The sequence below is a fragment of the Podarcis gaigeae genome (genome assembly GCF_964106915.1).
Source record: "Podarcis gaigeae genome assembly, chromosome: 12".
NCBI lineage: Eukaryota > Metazoa > Chordata > Lepidosauria > Squamata > Lacertidae > Podarcis > Podarcis gaigeae.
In genome coordinates this window covers 24,539,942-24,565,645 of record NC_139688.1, presented here as the reverse complement: position 1 = coordinate 24,565,645, position 25,704 = coordinate 24,539,942, and the positions used below count along the sequence as shown (strand labels likewise).

The 25,704-nt window shown below is 40.3% G+C and overlaps 1 protein-coding gene across 1 annotated transcript; it reads left to right on the top strand.

The window, feature by feature from the left end:
* The first annotated feature begins 1,874 nt into the window (after window positions 1-1,874).
* On the top strand, window positions 1,875-25,542 carry SLC39A12 (solute carrier family 39 member 12). Its single transcript, XM_083706216.1, has 6 exons — window positions 1,875-3,908; window positions 5,335-5,351; window positions 10,509-10,728; window positions 14,926-14,941; window positions 24,495-24,616; window positions 25,157-25,542. The coding sequence occupies exons 1-6, from the start codon at window positions 3,594-3,596 to the stop codon at window positions 25,307-25,309; spliced, it is 843 nt and encodes a 280-aa protein (XP_083562342.1). The 5' UTR covers window positions 1,875-3,593; the 3' UTR covers window positions 25,310-25,542.
* Window positions 25,543-25,704: the final 162 nt, after the last annotated feature.

Here is a 25,704-nt window from a genome sequence, read left to right as displayed (position 1 = left end):
TTTCTTTTGCAGGAAAATATCATTTAAAAGACAGAAGTGCTTCTTGATTACTTTATAATTTTTAATGGATAAATTGTTCTGCAGATATGTATTTAACTAGGATATAGTTGCATAAGATATACACTTAAAATAGTTAGCTATATTTTACAATGTACTTTCTGAAACCTGCCAGGAAGAACTTGTACAAAATGTCTATCCACCTCCCTTGTTACCTTAAGTACAACTCTCTCCATAGCAACCAGAAACTTTTCAAAGCAGGAATAAACTAATCCTCTCTGGCTTGCAGAGCAGAGCCAAGGAATTTAAAAAACACTGGGCTTCCCAGCAGCTTAATACTTTGAGGAATTCAAAAAGCCACAAAGCTAAAGATACACAGTCCTCCCTTTTATCCCCCAGAGCAAAGGTAAGAGGAGAGAATTCAAGATGGGGGTTTCCTTCTAACATTTTTTCATTTTTAAATCCTTTCCTGGTGCCACCCTAAAACTATTTTTAATCATCAAAAGCCCTTCTTCAACATCCACACAGTTGTTAATTTCCCATCTGACTGTACGCCAGGCACTGTTTTGGCAGGCATTATTAGCTGCTTCTACTTTTATAGCTTCTTAGCACTGCTTTATTTCGTAATGAAACCTACATTCTTTTACAGTAAATCAGGTCTGATGTTGTGTATAACAGGCATGAATGCTGTATGGAGGATGCTTCCAGTAAAGGGATGCATGCATACATTGATGTGTTTGTTTAGGGAAGCTTTTAATGTTTAACAGACCACTGTATTTTAATTTTTTGCTGGAAGCCACCTAGAGTGGCTGGGGAAACCCAGCCAGATGGGCAGGGTATAAATAATAAATTGTTGTTATTATTATTATTATTGGCTACAGTAGGTCAAACTTCCTATTTCAAAGCAAAAGTTTGTCTTTTGATACAGAAGGTATATTGTATTGGGATGAAGGACATTTTATGAGCGATGTCCTTTGCCAGTGCTTTTTTTTCAAAAAAAATGTTTAGGGGTACTGTCATTTTCCTACTCATATTTAAATACTGCCCCCCAATGAGGCCAAACTTAGATTCACAATATGTTTAGGGCTATGCTTCCCCCTGCGTCCTCCCAGAAAAAAGTGATGTCCTTTGCGGTATCTGGAATTAGATATAGAATAAATTGTATGTCTATAGGAGTTTCCCGGCATGGGCACAAGCGAATCTTCATACATTTCTAATCATGTTTTGATAAAATTACATATTTGCAAGGTTCTTTTCAGCATGATGAGAACATTAATAACTTTAAGCAAAATGTGATGTTAGTCTGCTTTTTTTTTAACATTTCATTTCCCTCTAATCTCACTGTTTTACACTGTTTTCTTCACCACCACTTTAATCTCACTGTTTTCTTCACTACCACCACCATGTGTATGCAAGCTTGCTAATTCAGGATTACACTTCAGGCATCTGATGAAATGGATTGTGGCCCTTAAAAGGTTACGTCTTAATAAATTTGTTAGTCTGTTTGGTGCCACAGAATTCTTTGTTCTTTACATTTAAAGAAAGAATGGTTTTGGATAATGAAAAGTTCACTGGTGTGTTCTTTTCTGCAGGGAGGAAAACTGCATGCAACTAGAAGCAGGTGTTTCCTCACATTTTAAAAGTATTTGTGTCTGTTTTTGGCAGTGGGCGTGTAGGTACAAACAATAAATGAATTTTGAAAATGATGTCATGCTCTATGGCTTAACTGCTAAATAAGAAGTGTGGATTCAATCTCGTCTGAAAATCATACTTGTTGGTCCTCTTACATGGAAACTCATTTTCTGTCTATAGATGTGTGTAGACTAACTGATTTTTTTAAAAATGAGGAGGCAAGGGCATTCTACATATGTGCAATGGCATACTATCTTAAATAAGAGTTGTACAAGTGTTTGCACAGGTTCTATTTTGATGAAAACAACATGACAACTGTCTTCACTTTGTTTTGGGTTCTGAGGCCAATACAGATAATCTTAAATCCAATGTGAATCCAGTGTGTGTTGTAGTGGTTAGTGTCAAGGCTTCAGGGAATCCTATCCCTTTTACAGTGGGATGCCAAGAAGTGGAAAAACAAAATGAGTTTTTACCAGGTAGTTTATTCAATATTCAAAAAGAGAGACTAAGGAATGTGGTCTCTCTTAGTTAATGGCATTGCTCCAAGTAAAGTTCCACCACATCAGTTCCCCCTATTCTATGTCACCCCTGTGCTGATTGACCTGTGCTTTCTGCCTTTCAGTTTTCTGTTCTACCACCCTCAAGGCACACCTTGTTCCGGGAGAGTGGGGGTCAGGAATGCTTTCAAGAGACACTGAGTCTTTTAGCTGTCTCTCCCCTGGTGCTTCTTCTTCCTGCTACTCCCCAATACTTCCCAGCTTCTCCCCTCTGTAGCCTCTGAACCTTCTGCAAACCACTGTTCTAAATCGATACTATCCTCCTCTTCTCGGGAAGGTGCTGGAATAGGGGGGGGGGCACGGTTCCCACCATTCCACCTCAGTCCAGCCCCTGACAGTGTGTATGACAAGGAGCATCACATTCAAATCCCCACTCAGTCATGAAGCTCATTGGATGATCTAGGACATATAACTTTCTCACAGCCTAAGCTAAGGATAGTTGTGAAGATAAACTGGGATGCAATTTCATGTATGCTGCCTTGAGCTCCTTGAAGGAAAGGTGAGACATAAATGTAATACATAAAGAAACTGGATGTTGCAGTATTATGTGTGTTTGTGGGGAGGCAGAGCACTAGAACTGCAGTGACTGAGAAGTTATGATGAGGTGGTGTTCTGGACTGTACCACTCAGTCTGTGGATGGGTGATCACATTTTTAATACAGCCCTATGCCTTTGTGAATAGAAAACCAGCACAACAAAGTGCTGGAATAGTGTTCTTCACCTTCTCTCATTTAGAAACATTCAAATCCAGAATACAAACCTACAATTTGAAGCTGTGTAGTGCAGAATACCACCTCATTCTCCCATAAATGTAGACCAAAGCAGAGATGCTTCAACACAGGTAAAATAGAACCTGCTGTTTTCTATTAGTTCAGAGGCTCATAGGTTCAAGCTCTTTGTTGTGACTGGAAGTGACTGGAAACTGGTTTGTATGTACACCTGCAGAGCTCTTATACTAATATGCAATCTTCGTTGAATTTTCCTAGTCCTCCTGACATTATGCAGTGAAAGGGAAACATAAAACCTTTTCATAAACTTATCACAGAAGCCTACCATTATCAAATTGGTTAATGAAGAATGGAGCAATTTACTACAAGGATTTTATTATTGTTGTTGGGGATGGGGGAGAGGAATGATCCATTTGAGTCACCCTTTTACTGTGTAATGCTACTGAACCATTCTACCCACAGTCGACTTAGCTTCCTGCTGTTTCCCTGCAGACCCCCATATTATTCAGAAACAGCTTGTCGCTGCAAATCAGCTTAGCCAACTATATAAATCCTTCCAAGCATATTGCAGCCACTCTAATTGAGGGTTCCCTCCTTTATTGTATAAATTCTTCAGGTTTCAAGTTTAAAGCTGCCAACTTCAAACCAGAATTCAACACCACCAACACAAACACAGATTATGGGAGGAAATATGTTTCCTGACTCTACCTGTCTCATTCTTTGGATAGCATTTTTGACTTTTATATTTGGACCAAATACTGCAGGAATGCATCCTGATAAAGAAATGAAGGAAGACAACAGCTCTGCCTCTCACCATAGGTATCTGAAAGTTGATTTAGGTATCATGTCAGTTAACAACTATAGTGAACACCACCAGAACCAAAGAGGAGAGATTATCAGGAAAATACTGGAGAGAACTTTATGTCCACAAAGGATTGGGGGGATGCAAGAGGACTGTAATCTGGTCAGTGAGTCAAGTGGTGAATGGAAAATTGTATGGATAACTTAGTAAGCACAGCATTTTCATGTGATTCACTTCTCATCTCAGCAAAGGATTGTGTTGCTATTTATATATTTATTCATTTTATATGTTGTTTTCAACAGATGTGCTATATTCTTCAGGTACATGTGTACATTTATTTGTTACCATTTAGTTTTTTCTGCTTCAACTGTAGCACTTACATAGACACTAGAAAGGGATTCACAAACACTAAAATGGTTCTCTGGAACTTCCTAAGCTATTTTATTTTGCAGAGCTAAATATATAACCAAAATTATCTCAGATCCATTTGCCATTTCCTGCAAGCCTCAAGTTCAAAATGTTGGTAATGTGCCAGTGATTCAGATTAACAGTCTTTTAGAATGTCATTCACATAAATGGTATTTGGATGAATAGGATCTCATCTAGTTGGGCCCTTAGAGTATGCTGCCTATTACAAGCATGGCCTTTCTGTCTGTCAGATTTTGGAGGGTATAACACCTGTTCTTAGACTTTTTAAAAAGCAATGTAAGACAGTGTTTAGAGCAAGGAGGCATTAAATATGTGGCTGAGAAGGGGCATGATCTAAGGAGAGTCCCAAGGACCAGAGTTCTGAAGGGCTGCATTTGGTCCCCAGAACTAAGGTTCCCCACTGCTGGTCTAGAGCATTTAGACATGGTAAGGGGCGTGGCCATAGAAGCCAACTCCTAGGGGCCAAGGATCTTCGCTCCCCCAATAAAATATTTGAGGGGCCTGCCCCCCCCCCAAAGTTGATGGGTATTGCCATTCAAATAGTGTGCATGTGCTGCATCATGTGATTGATTATGCAGGGTGGGGCTTACCCCTCCTATTTTATTCAAGTTGGCACCAATGGATGTGGCTGAGGAGCAGGTGGGAAACACAGGTTCAAATTCCAACACAGCTATGAAGTTTACGAGATAGCTTTCAGCAAATTTTTCTGCTGCTGCTTAAGCTTTAAATATTAACTTCCAAAATGCAACAATAAAGAAAGAACTCATCACACAGTTTTTCTACCTCACTAATGATGCCACATCCAGAACCTTGCATCATAACCTAATACCATGGCTCCGAAAACGGTAGTAGCCAGGAAGTGGTAGCTGTGGTGAAAAAGCAGGTGTTACAAGAGTAACTGGGGTGAAGTCTAAGGAGAGGAGAGGAAGGAGGTCAGCACCAATTTTCAGAGCAACAAACAGAGATAAACTTTAAGAGGTGCTTGAACAAATTGCTTCTGTTTACAGAACCTCTCCAAAATGCTAAATGCATTTTGAGTATGGTATATTCTTCATCAGAGGTAATAACCAGTTGTTCCCTTCTGGGAAGGGAGAAAATGAAGAAGCGATGAATCATAATTGCATTTGCACATACTTTGCATGTGGTAGGTCCCTGGTTCCAATTTTATGTGTTTGTTTTTCATTTAAAGATCAAGGAGCAGGCGGTGTGAGAAAATGGTGCCTGAGTCCGTGAAGAGCTACTTTCAGCCAGAGTGGGCAATACTGAATTAGAAGGACTTGATAAAAGGCAACTTCTTTTAAAGAGTTTTTCTTTTTAGGCACAGCAAAGGGTTCTGATGAAGAGCAGTGGAGGCTGATCCATAAGGGCAAATGGATAGGATTGCCATATTTCAAAAAGTAAAAATAAGAACACCTAAAAAGATGTTGACTTGTCTAAGAAATTCCTCCCCAGGATTAATTTCACCTTTGAAATCCCCATAATGTCTGGAAAAATATGGACATATGGCAGCCCTACAACCTGCTCCAGCAACGTAGTTCTGCTCTCAACCAACCTGCCTTCTTATTTATGATTAGTTGCTGCCATGGTCCTCAGCCTCAGCTTTGCCCCTGTAGAACTCAGCAGGGAGCATGATGGTGACAAAACTAGAATTAGTCATTGACTTTGGCTCCACCTACTGTTGGTCTCCTTGCCCTCAGCTCTTTTAAGTCCCAATGGACACCAACCACTGATGAAGAGTGTGCTAACAAATTAGAAAACTTGGAGTCTTTCTTTTGGAGTATACCTCTGTTGGCTCATCCAGACTTGCCTGCTTGTTTTGCAGCCAATCTTGCGGGTAACATTCAAGACCTGAGGAAGTAATGTGTACCCTTTTTAATATTAATTGAGATTTGCTGCTGAGCCATGTTTTAAATTTTAGAAAGCTATTTTAGTGAAGTCTTCCAAAAAAATTCTTCTTTATTATATTACTCATCAAAGAGATATCTGTCCATCAATGTTTAGTCAGAGGAACCAGGATTATAAATTTTACCTAACTAGTATGGTCATTTGAAGAAGCAATGAAAACGTTTCTCTTGGAATGAAACTGAAGATGTAGTGGAAGCAATAAGGAAACATTTAAAAATATCTGAATACCAGGTAAAAGTAAATTGAAGGAAAGCACAGGTAAAATGATGAGCAGATTCTTGTACTGTAGCTAGCTGGTACGCACTCATGCCCAAAGTACAATGGCAGCTACAAAGGGTATTACCCTTTTTTCCTTTAACACCATCACTTTTTACTAATTAAAATCACTAAACACATTTGATGGGCAGTGCTGCCCAAACTTCAAGGATATGGTGAAACATGAAATCAACACAAAGCAATGAAGTTCATAGAAAATGAAATTTGCTTATCAGCTTTATCAGTGAGCTTTTCAACTGTATGTACTGTAGATGAAAAGCTGTGGCAAAAATGGGCATGAACTGGAAATTTAGAATGCTGGCCAAACCTTGCATTATTTTCCAGAAGAACCTCATCTATTTTATGTCTGTCAGGATGGGGCAAAATCGCCACAGCAATACTGTAGTTGGAAATGTATTCGAAATATCTTTTCCTGAGGCTGGAATTCTATGGATCAACCCTCTGCTAGCTAATCTGTTTTATATCTGAATGCTAAAAGGTTTGTGAATTGCTCAGTATCTAAAGTGAGTAAAATAGCATTCTTTTATATAATGGAGAACATCCCATTCTCCTTGATTAAACATTCAATTTAAAGGCCAATTTGCAGGTTCCTTTAGACTGCATGTGATCATCACAAAACAAGAAGCAGGATTATTAAACTGGCTGTTAGAATTAATATATGTTGCTATTGAACAACAGCCACAAGCCTCATTCTCCCCCCAACACCAGAAAAATGTAGTTTCCCCAATGTCTGGGTGCCCACAATGATACTATTTAATGGATGCTGTAGCAGCTAGCAAGCTTTCTCATTGTAGCCATCCTGAAAGGGCAACAGATAGTTGCAACAGTAGAGAGACCACACTCATTTGTACCTGCAAGAATTTGTACTCCTGTACTTCTGAATTCTAAACTCTGTGTTCATCACTACTTCTAACAAACATAGTTTGTACTTTTGCATTGTAGACTGATACTCCTACAGATGAACCATTTATTGAGCATTCATTTTGGTTTTCTTGCACAAAGCTTACTGTCAGTAAGGCATACTAATAATATGTTTGTTTACATAGCAATTACATAGCAATTTTATGCCTATCAGTAAGGCATAAATCAGGGGGTTGCTCCCTGGTCGGCTGTAAAGCCTTCTTATTAGTACCAAAAAAACCTTCACCATGCAGAGCACCACTATTCCGTGGCTCCCTCATTCACTGGCAGAATCTGAGAGTGGGCGGTCCTTAAACCTTCCGCAGCAGAGTAGTTTCTTGACGCCCAGTCTGTGCTTCCCCTCTCTGCGCGGAAGCCTACTTCGCAAGGAGGGCGTGGGTAACAGAGGACCTCTCTCCTACCCGCTTTGCTCAGCCAAGGTGTCCTGGCACCGCCTCGCCTCCCCCGAGCCTTGCAGCTCCTCTCCGCTGGAGGCGTGGTTACTCTCCTCCACTGAGGAGGTGCTGCTTCCCACGATCTTTGGGGGCTCTCTGTAATCCATCTGGCTTTCCCCCTCTCGCCCCTGAGCCGATGGCAGTTCCCTGACACTTACGTAGAAATTAGACTATCTGGTCTTTATTAAGCATTCATCCTGATTTCCTTGAATGGTGTTTATATACCTTTCCACTAATCATTCATTTACCCCACACTTCTAAGTGCATTTCCTTGTCATTTTGCTAACAGCAATAAGTCTAGTTTGTTTGTTTGTTTTAAAAAACACAACTGGATTTGTTGTGCTAGGGCAGCATAGCACTTTAATCCATTTTAATTGTTCAACTTGAATGCTTCTTGCAAAATACTCTGTCAGGAGACAACTTTAAGCCCCATCTATGAAAATGCTCTCATGTGCCTTTTGAATATCATTATTCATACTACAGTGTGATTAAGTTAATTAAATGTTACCATATGTTTGTATATTTACTTCTTCTATTTAACATCCTATGACCATTTTGGTGAATGGTGGTAAAGGAATCTCTTGATAAATATTACATTGAAAATATTCATCCAATTTTCTTCTGTTTTCACTGTGTACACATAAGTGTTCTGGAAAGGAAAGCTGCTTTTCTGAACATCAGTGGTGCTGATGAAAGTACCATTTCCCAGCAGGGTGCTGCCTTTCTCAGGTTGACCCTGCATGGAATCTGCCTGACTAAAACATGTTTACCTTCACCATAATTCTTTATGCAATGTATTTTCCATTCTTCAAACAGTATTAATGAACTCCATATAACAGGTAGATTTCAAAATATATCTTTGCGTTCATATCTTTGGCTGGAGAGCCTCCTCTCTGTACTATAGTTTAACCCTCATAGAACCATACCCTCAAACCAGGTAAACTGTAGTCAGGGTGAAATCAAACTGGTTTATCTATGGGATTAAATTGGCAGGAATAAGACAAAAAACAAGATTTACATGGTTTCTAGGTTGACTAGTAATTCTGAAAGCATCTTTAGAGAGAGCCATTTTTTCTAAACACACTTTATTATTGTTTCTCTTAATTGCCTCATTAATGACATGAGCATCTTCCTTTGAGAAAGTAATTGCTAAGATGCTGTTACTAAATTTTATCTTCTGTTTTTCACACTTACATAAGAAACATTATTTGTCACTAGTAACAGATGGTAGCAGTTTTTGCTACTGCTAATTAATTTAAGAAATAAAATTTTCTTCCTTCAGATAAAACACCATACAATTAGGCCATCAATTTTCAAAAAAATAGTTGATAAAATAAAAGCAATTAGAGACCAACTAAGTTTGCATGAAAAGTCAGGTATCTGAAGAAGTGTGCATGCACATGAAAACTTATACCCAGAACAAACTTAGTTGGTCTCTAAGGTTCTGCTGGACAATTTTTAATTTATTTATTTTGATACAATACGTTATTTTTCAGGAATAAAAAAGTGGTATGACTTTTAATCCATTCTCCACCTTGTCTCATTTCTCACTATTTAACAGCACAATGATTGCATATACTATTTGTCAGAGTTGCCTCTAGGTCCCAGCTCACAGAGGACCAACGCTAGTCAGTAATAACGTATAAAAGTCTTTATTGAAGATTAGTTTCCATTTCCAAACCGCAGCGTGCAACTCTACGTCTTAGAACCTAGACCGGCGAAGCTCCATCTGAGTCTCCGCCTCCTAGACACCAGTTTAAGACTCTAGCCTTACTCCACCTCTTCCGTTGTTCTTTCCTCCTCTGGGTCCTTCTGCCCCCTGGGGTTTCCTCCTTTCTGGACTCTTCTGACGCTGACCCCCCTGAGTCTTGCCCCTCCTTCCGGCGGGCTTTAGGACCTGGCTCCCTATCCGGGCTACCTGCTGTGCCGCTCACCTGTACATTTGAACTTGGCGCGCGCGCCCAGCCGGTAACTTTCCTCTTGACCGTTTCCCCGCTCTCCGATGGAGGCGTGGTCAATCCTGACTCATCTCCTCTCGCTGGTGGTGAGAACACTGGTCCCGATGCCTGGGACTCCTCCCCCCCACTGCGCTCTGGTGGGGAAGCTGGTCCTGATTTCCAACTGCTGCTCTGGGAATCCCCGCTGGCCCCTTCCTTCTGGGGTTTCCCCCTTGGCACCCCCCTTGTCCTGGCCATCGGCGCTCCCTTCTGTGAATCTTCCGATTCGCTGGAGAGGCTCATGGAATCCCTCTGACCACTGTCACTGCCTACGCTCCCCTCGGATTCCTCCCCCTCGCTCTCCATTTCCTCCCCCTCCTGTGCCTCTGCTCCTGAGCCCCTGACACTATTTTTTAATGTTTTGAATGAGCATCAGTATAACAAAAGTACTGGTTCTATCACCTTTCCCCTACTTGTAAGACGTACGTATAATCAAGCATTACCTTTGCCTCCAATGGTTTAGTGTATTATCTTACATTAGGCATTGCTAATATATAACCTTCAGATTCACTTGATTCTGTTTTCCCAATTTTACTTTGCCTACTGCAAGATGACCTGCTCATTTGTTCAGCATCTCTGCTTTGCTCTGCTTTGTTGTGTTGTGCTGTGCTTTGTTTCATCTGCCTTACATCACAGTCTTGCCTAATCCTCCCAGCATATATGAGCTCTGACCTATGGTTTGTACCCTGGGTCAGGCAAAAATCCTATTTAATGGAAATGCTGTTAAAATTCATGGAACTTACTTTCACCTTATGAAGTGCTTCTTTGCCCTTTTCTTTATTTGACAATTGGATTTCAAAATCTGAGCTTTCAAGTTAATTTAACAACAGAAATGCAAGAATTGTTTTTAGCATTGCTTTCATCTTTTCTTCTATAGAATATAGCTATAGCACTCTTGCAGATTTACTTAAGACAATTGGATCTATGTTTGGCACAACTCTCATTCTATTTAATTCCTGTCAAGAATGTTACACCCTCATTTTACAGCTATTTGTGGGGTTAGATGTAGGAACTCTTTCTGGAGATGTCCTACTACATCTTATTCCACAGGTAATATTTGTATTTCCTTAAGTTTCAGTTCTTGCACATTAAAACTGCTGATTCCTTCCCCAAATAAACACATTCTACACATACACTAAACTTCAGTATTTTATGATTTGTCTAGATGCAAGGCAGAATTTGAGTATTTTGTAAGTCAGGTAAGAGGGAGACTCAAGAGAGAGGGGGGCCCTGACTTTAAAGATGTTTCAAAATATGCTGGTAGGTTTTTGTTTTTGGGATGTTATTGCTTTATTACATTGTATCACACTTTTGTTTAATATTGTATTTTTATTTCTCAGTCTCATTGTTATGTTGTATTTTTTTGTTTTCTAAACTATTTAGAGATGATTTTAAGTATTAAGCAGTATACAAATATATGAAATAAATGAATGTGAAAAGAACTATACAGAAATGTGGAATAGTCCTACCTCCACCATTAACTGAGCCAGAGTCCCTCCCCATGTGGAGGAACTCTCCACATAAATCAGCATGGGTAGAAAGCCTTTCTCTATGCCATCCAAATAGTTGAATGACAGGGAAGCATTGCTGCTATAGGTGGCAGGAAGTGTAGACATGGTGCGTGAGGCTATCCCATTGTTTCAAAACATGTGAGGGGTACATGTGAGCTTCCCACTTGTTATGCCTCACTTGTTTATATCACACTACCTATATTTATCATTTTTCTTACACAGTAATGCAATCTTCAGTTTATCATGCTGCTGCATTGTAGGATCTTCCACTACCAGTTCCGCAAGAGTTCATTGAACCACAGTGATACAAATTCACTCCTGGTTCTCTGGATTATAAGAGTATTACTTGTCATTAAGCATTTGAAATGGCAATTCTATCTCTATGTATTGCTGGTAACATCACCACAAGTTAAGACAAAGCGTAGGTACATCAGTCACTACAACCCATACCTAACATTTATTAACTCAACCAGGATGTTTAAGGATTGCAATTCCCTTAAGTTATTTTTAAACATTGCCCTTAATTTTTTAAATATAGAATCTGAATATGTTGACATTAAAACATTTCCTGTAATTAGCAAGTGCCTCCAAGAATTCTGCAATGTAACAATGCAAGTATATTCCCTAGAGGCAAGGAGGGCCAAGAGATAAAACCTGCCCCATGTATTAAATGGATTGTTGATGATGAACTAGGACATAGTTTTATCTTCAACAATTGGAAATACACCAAAAGGAAAATGTACAAAGAAAAATGATTTCTCTCTGCCAAATCTTCTAAAGCACGCCATCAGGACAATGATCACAAACTAAACTGGCCTACAGTGCAATTAGTATATGTATATCTACATCAGGCTTCCTCAACCTCGACCCTCCCGATGTTTTTGGCCTACAACTCCCATGATCCCTACCTAGCAGGACCAGTGGTCAGGGATGATGGGAACTGTAGTCTCTCTCTCTCTTTTTTTTAAATTCCGTTTATTAAGCTTTTACAAAATACATTAAACAGCAAGTAGACATAAAAAAGAGCAACAACAGCATTAAAAGAGAAAAACAAAGTAAAGTAAAGAAAAGAAAAAGGTAAAAAGAAAAAAAGAACAGAGTACAATTACCTCATTTCACACACAATTACAAACACTTGACCTCCATCCAACCCGGTTTAGATCAAAAACTCTTAAGGTTTTTCTGCAGTTATATGCTGCCAATACTATGGTCTGTATGTTGCAGGTATTAAATTCCATCCACTGTTACTTTGGTAATTCCCAAATTAACTTCAATATAGCTTAAAAATTTGTTCCAGTCATTTTTTAATTTAACATTATTTTGATGCCTAATTCTTTGTGTCAGTCTCGCTAGCTCTATGTATTGAAACAATTTCATCTGCCACTCTTTGATCGTGGGGGTGTTAGGCGTTTTCCAATTTTGTGCCAATAGGATCCTGGCCGCCACCGTGGCGTATTGAAAAAAAGTTTGATCCTCGCTCTTGATCTCCTCTCCCACCATACCTAAGAGAAACGCCTCCGGTGTTTTGGGGAAATTATATTTCAGTATTTTCTTTAGCTCATCATAGATTTGTCCCCAGAATCTCTTCACCACATCACAGGTCCACCACATATGAAAGAAGTTTCCTACCTTATTTTTACATCTCCAGCAGGTGCTGCTTCCGTTTTTGTACATCTTCCCCAGTCTTGCCGGGGTGATGTACCAGCGATACATCATTTTTTCTAAATTTTCTCGGAGGGCAGCACATGCTGTAAACTTCATACCCCTCTTCCATAGTTTCTGCCATCTCTCATATTCTAGATTATGTCCCAGGTCTCTGGCCCATTTAACCATCACTCCCTTCACTTCTTCGTCCTTAGTTTCCCAGGCCAGCAGTTGTTTATACTTTTTAGAGAGGGGTTTGGTGTTACTTTCCAGGATTTCCACCTGATATCTCAACTTTTTTTCGCTCATCCCTAGTTTTTTGTGTTCAAGCCACAGTGCATTAATCTGGTGGTATTGTATCCAACCATTTAACTTCCCCTTCAGTTCTTCATAGGGTCTAACCTTCCAGCCTCCCTCTGTTTTAACTAAAAGATCTTCATATGTCCATCTTTCCCCTATCTGGTTTGATTTTTTTAATGTTATAATGTCAATTGGGGAGAGCCACCAGGGCGTGCCTCTTTCAATCAATTTTTTATTCCTGTTCCATGCCTCAAGTAGCGAACCTCTAATAATATGGTTAGAGAAACTTTTGTGGGCTTTCCCTTTATCCTGCCATAAGTAGGCGTGCCAGCCAAACCTAGCATTAAAGCCCTCTAGATCCAATAAGTCTGAATTTTTTAGGGTGGCCCAATCCTTTATCCAGCAAAGGCATGCTGCATCATAGTAGAGCCTCAAATCTGGGACTGCAAAGCCCCCTCTTTCTCTTAGATCCGTCAGGAGTTTAAATTTAATTCTAGCCCTTTTCCCCTGCCATATAAATTTCGCCAAATTTTTTTGCCAGTTCTTGAAGCATGTTGTTCCTCTAATTACGGGGATGTTCTGAAATAAAAATAGTAGTCTTGGTAAAATACTCATCTTGATCGCGGCCATCCTTCCTGTCCATGATAATTTCAGCCTATTCCAGATGTCTAAATCTTTCTTGATTTCTTTCCAAACCCTGGTATAATTATCTTCTACTAAATTTATATTTTTTGGGGAAATCCATATTCCCAGGTACTTCACCTTTTTCACTACCTTAATACCTGTCATTTGCTCCAACTGATTCTTTACATCTTCTTCCAGATTCTTCACTAAGATTTTGGTTTTTTTCTTATTTAATTTGAACCCTGACAGTTTGCCAAATTCCTCTAGAATCTTTAATACATTAATAACACTGTCCATTGGTTCCTCTAAAGACAGGACCAGGTCGTCGGCGTACGCCTTTAGTTTATACTCCTTTTCTCCAATTCTTATCCCCCTTATTCCTGATGACTCCCTTATTTTATTTGCAATTATCTCTAAAACCATAATGAATAGAAGGGGGGACAGTGGGCAACCTTGTCTTGTGCACCATAAAGGAGCTGGTGAGATTATTATTAATGATCAGCTTGGCCCTTTGACCTGAGTACATTGCCTTTATGCCTTCCAAGAAGGGGCCTTCTATTCCTGCTGTTTTCATGCACTGTAGTAAAAAAAGCCAAGAGACATTATCAAAGGCCTTTTCGGCGTCAATAAAAATCAGCGCCGCCGGAATGTCTATCCTCATGTCTAGGTATTCGATGATGTTCAATATGTGCCTAACATTGTCTTTCAGCTGCCTGTTAGGGAGGAATCCCACTTGGTCTTTGTGAATAGATCTCTTTAAGTAGTTCTTAAGCCTATTCGCCATGATATCTGCAAAGATCTTGTAGTCATTATTAAGCAAGGAAATCGGTCTATAGTTTCTTATATCCGTTTTCTCGGTTTCCGTTTTTGGAATTAATGTAATATGTGCCTCTTTCCATGAATCGGGGATCCTCCCTCCTTGAAATATGTTGTTAATGACGTCACTGAGTACTGGGGCTATATGATCTCCAAGGGTTTTATAATATTTAGTGGATAAGCCATCCGGACCAGGTGCTTTCCCGGGTTTCATTTTCTTAATAGCCTCCTTAACCTCATCTGCTGTAATCTTCTTATTTAAATATATTCTGTCTTCCTCAGTTAGGCGATTCACTCCACATTTATCCAAATATTTTTCTATTTCTACAATTTCTTCTTCTTTCTCATACAGCTTTTCATAGAATTGGGTAAACCTACTTTCTATTTCGTCTGGGTCTTCTATTATCCTATCATCCATTATTAATTTATTGATCACATTTTGCTTTTTGCTTTTTCTTAGCTGCCACGCTAGTAGTTTCCCTGTCTTATTCGCTGACTCAAAGTACTTCTGCTTCATAAGCTTGATTTTCCATTCTACCTCTTGGTTTAATAGTGCGGAGTATTGTGCCTGCAACACCTTAACGGTTTGTTTAATCCTTTCATCTCCCGGTCTTATTACCAATTTTTTCTCACAATCTTTTAATTGGGTAAGAATCTCTTCTTTCTTTTGTTCTCTTACTTTCCTTCTGTAATTGTTTTGTTGTATCAAGAGGCCCCTTAGGACTGCCTTACCAGCGTCCCAGACTATATCAATGGGAGTGTCCTTATTCAGATTTAGGTCAAAGTAATTCTTCAGGGTATTTTTGGCCTTTTCTATCACTTCCTCAATTTCAAATAGGTATTCATTCATCCTCCACCTGCGCGGGCCTGATGTTTCTTTTTTTATTTCCAGAGCTATTTGACAATGGTCTGATAGGGTCCTGGGTTGTATTTCACATTTCGTTACTCTTATTGATAGTGTTCTTGACACCCAGATCTGGTCAATTCTACCCCAACTCTGGTGGGGTTCTGAAAAATGTGTGAACTGTTTTATTGCGGGGTTTTTATGTCTCCATATATCTATTAAATCTAGGTTCTCCTCAAGATTGTTAAAAGATCTTGGGAGCTTCCCTTGGTTCAGTTTCCCCTTCGTTACACTTCTATCCAGATCCGGTACTGGTACGCCGTTCATGTCCCCAAGCAGAATTAGTTTATGATCTTCTAACTCTAGCAAGATTTGTTCTAACTTTCCAAAAAAACTCGGCTTTATTTGTGTTAGGTGCATATACCGTTACCACATTAATTCCCCCCCCCCCCCCCCGGAAGTTGAGTTGTATTCCCAAAATTCTCCCCTCTTCATCCTTACATATTAGTACTGGGTCCCATTTTTCTTTAACATATACCGCTACTCCTTTTTTTTTTATTTACCTCAGAGTTAATAAATTCTACCCCTAGTTTTTTATTTACCAAGATGTGTTCGTGTTTTTTGGCTATATGGGTCTCTTGAAAACAAATTACGTCATAATTCTTATTTTTCAAAGCCTTCTCAATTTTATTCCTTTTAAGTTTCTCATTCAGCCCGTTCACATTCCACGATAAAAATTTCAGTGTTAAAGCTATTGTTTAACTCTTAGCTATAATACACACTCTAGTCGGATTAGCGAACTTATAATCTGGGACCTTTACCCCCTAGGAACTCCTCCTCTTCTGCCGCCACCTCTCCCACCGCGGCTTCATCCTCCTCACTTTCTTCTTCAACTTCCATCTCTTCTTTTCCCGGCCTCTCCTTCCTTCTCCCCCTCCCCTCCTCCTCATCTTCCTCCCTAGCCTTTAACCTGTTCTCTGTCCTACCAAGCTCCTTCTCATATCTTCTCAAAAACTTCTCAACCTCCTGGGTGTCCATTAACCTAAATTTTTTATCTTTGTAGAAAAAGGTGATCCCTTCAGGGAACTCCCATCTATATTGTATGTCATTTCTCTTTAAAACGCCTACCACTTGTCTGTACCCTTCTCTTTTGCGTAACAATCTTATTGGTATTTCTTTATAAATGATAATGGGCCTCCCATCAATTTTTAGCTTATTTCGGTAACTCGTTTTTAAGATCAAGTTTTTCATTTCTAGTGAGGTAAAAATCACTAGGCAGTCTCCCAGGAATTTATTTAGCTTAAGATGTTGTGGTCTCGCCTTTATTCTAAACGCATTCTCAATAGATGAAGCCATCTCTTCTTCCTTTAGTCCCAACCACTTAGATAATTCCTTAATCATTTTTCCTTTTATATCCTCATTCCTTTCTTCACCAACTCCCCTAAATTTTAAATGAAGTTGTTTTTGTCGCAGTTCTGCCATGGCTAAATCATCCCAGATCCTCTCCTGCGCTTTATTCAGTTCTCTCAAATCCTCTTTCATCTTTACTGACTCTTTTTTCTGTTCTCTCATCTCTTTCTGCATTTTTTTATTAGATTCCTCAATTATTTTGGATTTTGCGGATAGCTCTTGAATCTTAGTTGAGAGTTCTCCAACTGCACCTTCTATTTTTTTATCAATCATCTCCTGCATTTCACCCAATTTGCTTTCTATATGTAATTCATTTTGCTTAAATTTCTCCTTTATTTTTACCCATAGAATTTCTAGGTCTTTAATTTCTTCCTGTGGTGATAGCTTCCTGTCCCCTGGGGTCCCTCCTCCCCTTTTCCCTTCTCTCCCCGTCATTACCGATTCTCTCCCTTAAAGGGCTCACACTCTCACTTGGTCAGTTATTCAGTAACTTAATCAATTATTAATTAACCGAGTTCAGGTTGTCCTTTTTCAAATCCGCTTTCACGGTCGCCTGGTGGGGGGACCGTATTTTAGGCCCCCAATCCCCTTCTGCTCCATCTAACCGTCTCTTTCTCTGAACGCACCTCAGTTAATATACAAATATTATTCTTGCAAGCCCATGAGAATAGGAGGGTAAAATGGGGGATACCGTTGGCATTAATATCCCTATAATCTCCTGTCTCTCAATAAATAATGTATTTAGTAATGCTTTTAGTAATTTTCCAAGACAGCAGGAGTAGGTATTCCAATAGAGCACGAAACAAAAAAGGTGTTACCATGGGAATTGGGGGTCGGGGGGGAGAGAACCAGAGGACAGGGAAAGGCAGTGTAAAAGCGCAAAGAGAATGTCTTAGGATATCTCAGTCCATAGAAAAAAGTTTGCGTCTGTACGGAGTCCCCGGTCGGTGAAGAGTCCCTGATCCGTACTCCACCAAAGAGTCCTCTTTAACTCTGATCACAGGAGCTTTCGGTAGTACTATTAGCTGCCTCGTTGTGGGGGTGAGGAGTATGTCGGCCCGCAACGAGGTCTTAGCGATATAGCATTTATTTTAACACAGCTCAAAACAAATGGAGTCCCCCATAGGGTACACTACAATATCCCGACCTCCGGAAAACAATATCTAGCAAGTTAGCGTAAATTAACAAATTAACTTACAAATTAACAAATTGACAAACTATACTTAGGGCAACTGACGGACTCAATAAACCCAAACCAGACACGGAAGAATAAAATAAGGGAAAGGGGGCTAATATATATGCCTCCTTGATAATATCTCCACAGAGAGTGTCTCCTCCGAAGGTCCTTAATTGTCTGTGTTCGCCGGTTAACTCAACCTTCACTTCTAAAGCCTCCGCCAAAAGGTTTTCAGCCGTTTCTTCACCCTCTTTAAAGTTTAAAAGTTTTAAAGTCCCCCAGGTGGAGGGCAGAGAAGCCAGAGGCAGGAGAGGGAAAACAACGTAAGCGAGTCTAGTTAAAAGCTAAACAATGTAAGCTTCCAGTTGGCATCCTTATTATCACTTATCACTTATAGTTTTGCGTAGAATTTCCCACAGTATCCCCCTAGAATTCCCTCAATTCTGTTGCCGTGGGTTCTCGGTTTGTACTCACTCAGTCGGATTAACAAAGACTTCCTTTCTCATTCCTGCAACTTTGTATCTGCGCCATTTTAACTCGTCCACCGAGTGGATACCAAATAGAAATCCAAAGGCATCCAGGATTCTCCCAGCTTTAAACCAAAATCTTCCCTTTATGCAGAGACAGTAAACACTGGGGAAACCTTTCTTGTCTTTATGGAAGCTCACCGCTTTCTCCAGTTGAAGCTAGAGGCTTCTCATCGTGAAGTTGGTCTTCTCCCATTTGCGCTCACGGCCCCGTCATCCTCGCGTCCTCTCTCAACGAAATGACCCGAACAGACGGCGGTACCGCTCCCACGCTGCTGGTAGCCTGTCCCCCAAGGGTCTCCCCCTGGGATTTTTGGGGTGCGCAGAGCCCTTGCGTCTCCCCCCAAGCCTCCACGATGATCGGAAAACCCGAGCTGGGCTCTCCGCGCTTCCTCACTGTCCGCGGCCAAAACCGGAAGTCGGGAACTGTAGTCTCAAAACATCTGGAGGGCTGAGGTTGAGGAAGCCTGGTCTACATGGAAGTAAGTCCTTCTGACTTCAGTGGGGCTTAATCCCAAGCTTTTGTGTACACGATTGCAACCCTAATGATTTCAAACAAATTTAGTAAAATAAACTACCATTAATATATTAATATGTGTAAAACTTTATCAAGAACTGCTTACTTTATTTGCCAACTCCACTTAACTTTCTCACCAAAGCCAACCACTCCTTCCTTCATACCTTGCCACAGACATCCCCAATCTCCTTACTCCTTGACAAAGACACCCCCATCCCTGTACTCCTTCTTCAAAGCTACCTTCCTTCCTTTAAACATTGCCAAAACTACCACCTCTCCCCTCCTCTTAGATCTAGTAAAACCTCCACTTGGTAGCCTGGGCTACCCAACTGCCTGGCTGTTCACTGACTGGCCTGGACTGCTGTTCCTTTGCAGTATTTTTATCCATAGAGGTGTATGTATTTCTATTGATTGTACCACTGCATCTGCTTTTACCTATTTATTGTGCTTTACGTTTTGTTCTTAGAGTCATTTTAAAACTCTGAGCTCCTCTGAAAGTCTTTGAACTAATGGAGCAGGTTGAATTAATGTGTAACTAGTGATGGAAGAGAAATTTGATTCAGTTCCCACTTAAAGGGATCTAATTCATACTTTCATACTTTCAGAAACACTGTGAACAAAAACAGAACCATCCTTTAGTAATTCTCTGAATTTTGCAATTCAGTTCTTCAGCCAAGTAATGTGTACTAAAATATACACATATTACTGAATATAATATACAAAAATGAATTATATTAGGGAAAACTACATTGTAACAATGTGAATTTTCAAAAGGATATATTTTTTAAAATCATAAACTGATGTGGAAATTTGGGGAAATTAAGAAACTGAAATTGACAGATTCACCCATCCCTATGTCTAACTTCATTTAGCCCAGATGGAAACAAATAGATATATAACTGCATCTCGTAATGATACATTTCAGTTTCCTTTAATCTAGGAAATTTCAAAACATGACCCCTAAATGCTCTGGAATGATCCTTAGCAGTCCCCTGGCATATAGGACTTGCTATCCATTTCAGGGATGGCATAATGCTGTCTTTTCTTCAGGGCTAGTTTCCATGCTATTATCTTAATCCATCTTTGGCTGTTTCTGTGCTGTTCAATCATCATACTCTAATAACATAAAACATATATTAGGTAACAGAACAGTAATTTGCTTCAATCTAATTGTGCCTGCATTGGGGATAATTCTAAGAAAGTGTCCTCCTTTATCTCATCATCTCTCTCTGCATCAAATAAATAGATATATGATTTTTTTTGCTTTTTTGCAGTTTTGACAGGAAAGGCTTCCAACTTCTGCATTTCTAGTAGCTAAAGAGCAATGCTATGGCCCAGTTTAAGGTTGACAGAGCATACATAGCTACAACTTCTAAGGGTGCTTCCAAACAATGGCTATTTTTAAGTTTTAAATTTAGACTGCACATTTATAGTTGATTAAGTCAACCTCAACAAACCTGCCCCAGCCTCCAAATAGGACTTTTTTGCAAAAAAGAAAGTGACAGGAAAATGTAATGGAAAGCTTGAGATTGAACTTGCTTTGAAACATTAGCTAAGCTCCCTGCTAACAAATCAGAATGAATGCTCAATAAACAGTCAACATTATCTAATCTCTCCATAAACAAAAGCTCAATAAACAGGTCATCTAGAAGTGACCCAAGAGTTATTGCATTAGAAGTAGAATGGTTGCACAAGTGGAGCACCTCAAGACTGTGCAACAACTGGTTCCTTTAAGGACTTGTGTAACACCATTTTTCGTATTCAAATGTGGATTTTTACACTAGAGCCTCCTTTCCAGCAGCTAGGAGTAAGATATAAATCTTCCAATGGATTGTTACAGGTCCAAGCACTGAATATTTTACCTAAGCCCTAACCCTCCACCTCCTTAAAAAGGTGGATTTCTTCTGAAACGGATCTAAATTTGCAACTATACATATAAATCAGCTTTTAAAAAGCTCAGTTTTCTATCCTTATATATCTTTTTCTTCTCAGTCTCTTTGCTACCTCTTCTTCTCTAATGTCCTTATTTTGTTCTTATTATTTTGTATTTGGTTTCCATGTAAGGCAACAACCACTTGATTCCCCATTTTAATTTGGGACATGCATTAAGCAGACTTAGCATACTGTCACTTTTTCTAGCTTAAGAAACTGACTACAAGCAGTAGCCATCTATATACAGGTTACTTCCATAAGCACTTATTTTACTACTGTCTATTATTAGCAGCTACCCATAGTAAGTATGTACAGTGGTACCTCGGGTTACATACGCTTCAGGTTACATACGCTTCAGGTTACAGACTCTGCTAACCCAGAAATAGTGCTTCAGGTTAAGAACTTTGCTTCAGGATGAGAACAGAAATCGTGCTCCGATGGTGTGGCGGCAGCAGGAGGCCCCATTAGCTAAAGTGGTGCTTCAGGTTAAGAACAGTTTCAGGTTAGGAACGGACCTCCAGAATGAATTAAGTACTTAACCAGAGGTACCAGTGTATATGGAATAGAGTACCATTAGCTGAATGGCTTTTGCTTAATACTGTAGTACTGGCCAATGGTAACAGTGATTTCTGCCTGTTTCTCCATGGCCTATCTTTAGCAAATACAGTAAGGTCATGGAGAACAAATTGTTTTCCATCTAGTCTGGGCTTATTATGGTGCTCAGCAGCCCCATCACCCCTGCATGCTAAAGTACAAAATGTTAAGGCCATTTAGTTCTCTCTATTACTACAGCCATTACATATACATATACATATACATATACATATACATATACATATACAGTGGTGCCCCGCAAGACGAACGCCTCGCAAGACGAAAAACCCGCTAGACGAAAGGGTTTTCCATTTTGGAGGCGCTTCGCAAAACGAATTTCCCTATGGGCTTGCTTCGCCGTGGAGAAGTCTCCGCTGTCCCGGGAAGGCAGGGGGGGGAGCAAAGACTTTCGCCCCCCGCCGGCCTTCAGAAGAGGTCGGGGGACAGACTGTCCCCGGACCTGGTCTGAAGGCGGTTTCCATAGGAACGCATTAATTGATTTTTAATGCATTCCTATGGGAAACCGTGCTTCGCAAGACAAAAAACTTGCAAGACGAAAAGACTTGCGGAACGAATTAATTTCGTCTTGCGAGGCACCACTGTACATATACACATACATATACACATACATATACATCTATCTCAATAGAACAGTCTCAGGTGTGGCATGCTAAGATTTTGACCTAGCTAATGTGCATAGCCATTTTCAAACTTAAAGTGGTAAAGAGAATCTTTTATTTTCGTGGTAATAATAATAATAATAATAATAATAATAATAATAATAATAATAATAATAAATTTTATTTATATCCCGCCCTCCCCAGCCGAAGCCGGGCTCAGGGCGGCTAACAACAATCAAACAATCCAACATTCTAAAAACATTTCATTCTAAAAATTAATTAAAATCAAATTGATGTCAACTGTTAAGCCAAATTCTGTGCAGGTTGCCAGAGGAGGGAGTCAGGCTGCACCCTGACCAAAGGCCTGGTGGAACAGCTCTAGTGTCGCCATGGAAGACACCAGGTCCAGAGCCTGTGAGGAGGGAGTGGCATCAGCATGGATGTTGAAGTCCCCCAATACCAATAGGTTAGGGAACTCCAAGGCCCAGCCGGCCACCGCCTCCAGCAGGTCTGACAGGGTGGCTGCTGGTGCGCTAGGTGGCCAGTACACCAGCCATATAGCCAAACTCACCTCAGAGCCCCACACTAGGTCAACACATTCAATGCCGGGGATTGATGGCGATGGTAGAGCCCTGAAAGAACAATCTTCCCGGATTAATAATGCCACCCCTCCCCCCCCCCAGTCCACAGTTCGTGACTGGTGGAGGACAGAGAAACCCAGGAGCGCCATCTCTCGTAAGGTAACAGTTTCCCCTTCGCGCACCCAGATCTCCGTCACACAAGCCAGGTCGACCCCCTGCGAGGTAAAGAAATCTCGCAGGGTGGCGGTTTTGTTGCCTATAGACCTGGCATTGCACAACACCAGTGACGGAGGTGAGTAATCCTTGCTCACCCTACCCTCGTCCCTCGGGATGGGGCGCAGATTGGAAGGGGTACGAGCACATCCGTATCTCGATCACCTTCGCCTATAACATCTGCCCCCACCGCCATACTTCCCTCACCCCTCCACGGTAGCAATCCCAAGCTCTTGTTCTATGCTCTACTGTGCTTTTCATGATTTTTAAATGGATATACATGTTGGTATCTAGGTTTAGTCTGTAAGTTGGCAAAGAAATCTAGGAAGCCTGCCAATGTTACCAAGCTTGAAGAACTACCAGAAAGCTAGGGGGGGTAGGTTCTGAACCAGGTGAGGGTAGTCAATGGGTGGGTCTAAAACCCCTGGTGAGTTAGAGACTTGTTATTTGTTACTTGTGTGATTGATAGATCCAACTAATCAATGCTGAACCCTAGAAAGTGAGGGAGATAAGATTTGCTCCACTGGCAAGATCCAGTTCCCCATGCCTGCTATAGGTGATCTTTCAGATGACCTTTAAAAACCAATGTGCAAGATCAGAACTGGGTCCTAAGCTTCTAATTCCGTACATGAATCACTTCTTAACAAGGACCTGTAGATCATGTGGGATGTAGTAATATGATTCTGCATCACATTTCCAAGTGAGAAAGATTGGGAATTCAGAGGGAAAGCACACACATTAACTTTTGTCAGCGAGCCAGGCTGGAACGCTAGGAACTGAGATCCCTATGTAGTTATTTAAATACAAATTGGGATGTGGGTGGTGCTGTGGTCTAAACCACAGAGCCTAGGGCTTGCTGATCAGAAGGTTGGTGGTTCAAATCCTCACGATGGGGTGAGCTCCCGTTGCTCACTCCCTGCTCCTGCCAACCTAGCAGTTTGAAAGCACGTCAAGTGCAAGTAGATAAATAGGTACCACTCTGGCGGGAAAGTAAACAGTGTTTCCATGCGCTGCTCTGGTTTGCCAGAAGCGGCTTTGTCATGCTAGCCACATGACCCAGAAGCTGTCTGTGGACAAACGCCAGCTCCCTCGGCCATTAAAGTGAGATGAGCGCCCCAACCCCAGAGTCATCCGCGACTGGACCTAACGGTCAAGGGTCCCTTTACCTTTACCCTTTAAGAACAAATTACAGTACATTACATGCATGTTTACTCAGAAGTAACAAGAGGACATACTCCTTAGTAAGTGCATTTAGGTTTGCACTGTTATGCAAATATAAAACCTTCTTTGGCCAGAACATACCCTTGCTTCCCCTCAATTCTCGCATTAAAAAAATGTTCAGGCATTCACATAAAGAATGTAAGGGAAAGGTGATTTCAATGTCACATATAGAAATGGTGTAACATTTTGCACAGAAAGGTCCATCTTAATTGTAGCCACTACTGTGAAACAGTACCAGCCTTTTATGGGCTAATTAATATTTTATGTCTCTCTTCCTCTCCTTAGGAGATTTTGCAGTACTGTTAAATACAGGTCTTTCTTCAAAGATTGCCATTTTAATGAACTTCTTAAGTGCTCTAACTGCTTTCCTAAGACTTTACACTGGCCTTTCAATATCAAAAGATTCTTGAATTAATTACTACACCACACTGACTTTCTGTCAGCATCCAACAGTTGGATAGCTTAGCTCATAAATATGGCGCTGTACTACTGGATAAAGTCTCTGGATGCTTCTGGACTACTGCTAATTTCGGGTAGGATTCAATTATGTAACAGCAAATGTAGGTTGCACAATTAAAGTTGATTTGCAGCTCTTGTGTAATAAACCCACTTCCAACCAAAATAGGACTTTCTGCTATAAGGAAAGCGTTCATCAAACATTCTTTTCTTGGAAGGATTCATTTCAAAACTCTATGCATGTAAACTTCCAGTAATTCTTTATAGTGATGGTGTAAGAGCTGAAATCTCGGAACTGTATTTCTCATTTGATGAAGTAGAAAATATGTTCCAAGCTTACTACAGATTTGAATCTTATATTTAGAAACCTTGGGTTTAAAAGCCTTTACTAATGAAGTTTGTCATGTTTCCCATAAGACTCAGCCTGCCCCACCCACAGTCCCAGATATTAATATATTTGGCTCTCTTACTGCTGCCTCATCTTTTTTTAGCTTCCTGAAATGACTCACATCCAGACACAGAGGCCCTGGTTGATGTTTCTGCTACAGAACCTTGGATTACTATTAGGTTGGTTCTCCCTCTTGCTTCTAACTATATTCTTTCTAACCTTCTCACATTGTACATGGGCACAACTTGTAGGCTGATGGCAATAATGGATCTTTGGATTGCAAGCATTGTTTGGTTGCTTTTGGTGCAGAAATCAAGATCACATTGATCTTATGATAGGAAAGAAGGAATGAGATGTCAAGGAGATGAGTAAATATATGACCTTTAGAAGAAATCTGAAAACAGCCTTGTACGGGGAAGCTTTTTAATATTTAATGTTTTATTATGTATAAATGTATGTTAAATGCTGCCCAGAGTGGCCGGGGCAACCCAGTCAGATGGATGGGGTACATTTAATAAATTTAATAAATTTATTATTATTATTATTATTATTATTATTATTATTATTATTATTATTATTATTCTAACTCATGACAAGTGGCAAGCATGGTAACAGAGGACTGGAGCTAGTGAGCTTGTTCCCATCATGCAA

What these genes read in the sequence shown, in the direction of transcription:
- SLC39A12 (XM_083706216.1), top strand. Translation starts at nt 3,594, where the DNA reads ATGGGAGGAAATATGTTTCCTGACTCTACCTGTCTCATTCTTTGGATA. An exon ending in TTTCAATATCAAAAGATTCT is followed by an intron (nt 24,617 to 25,156) that starts TGAATTAATTAC and finishes ATCTTTTTTTAG; the next exon opens with CTTCCTGAAATGACTCACAT.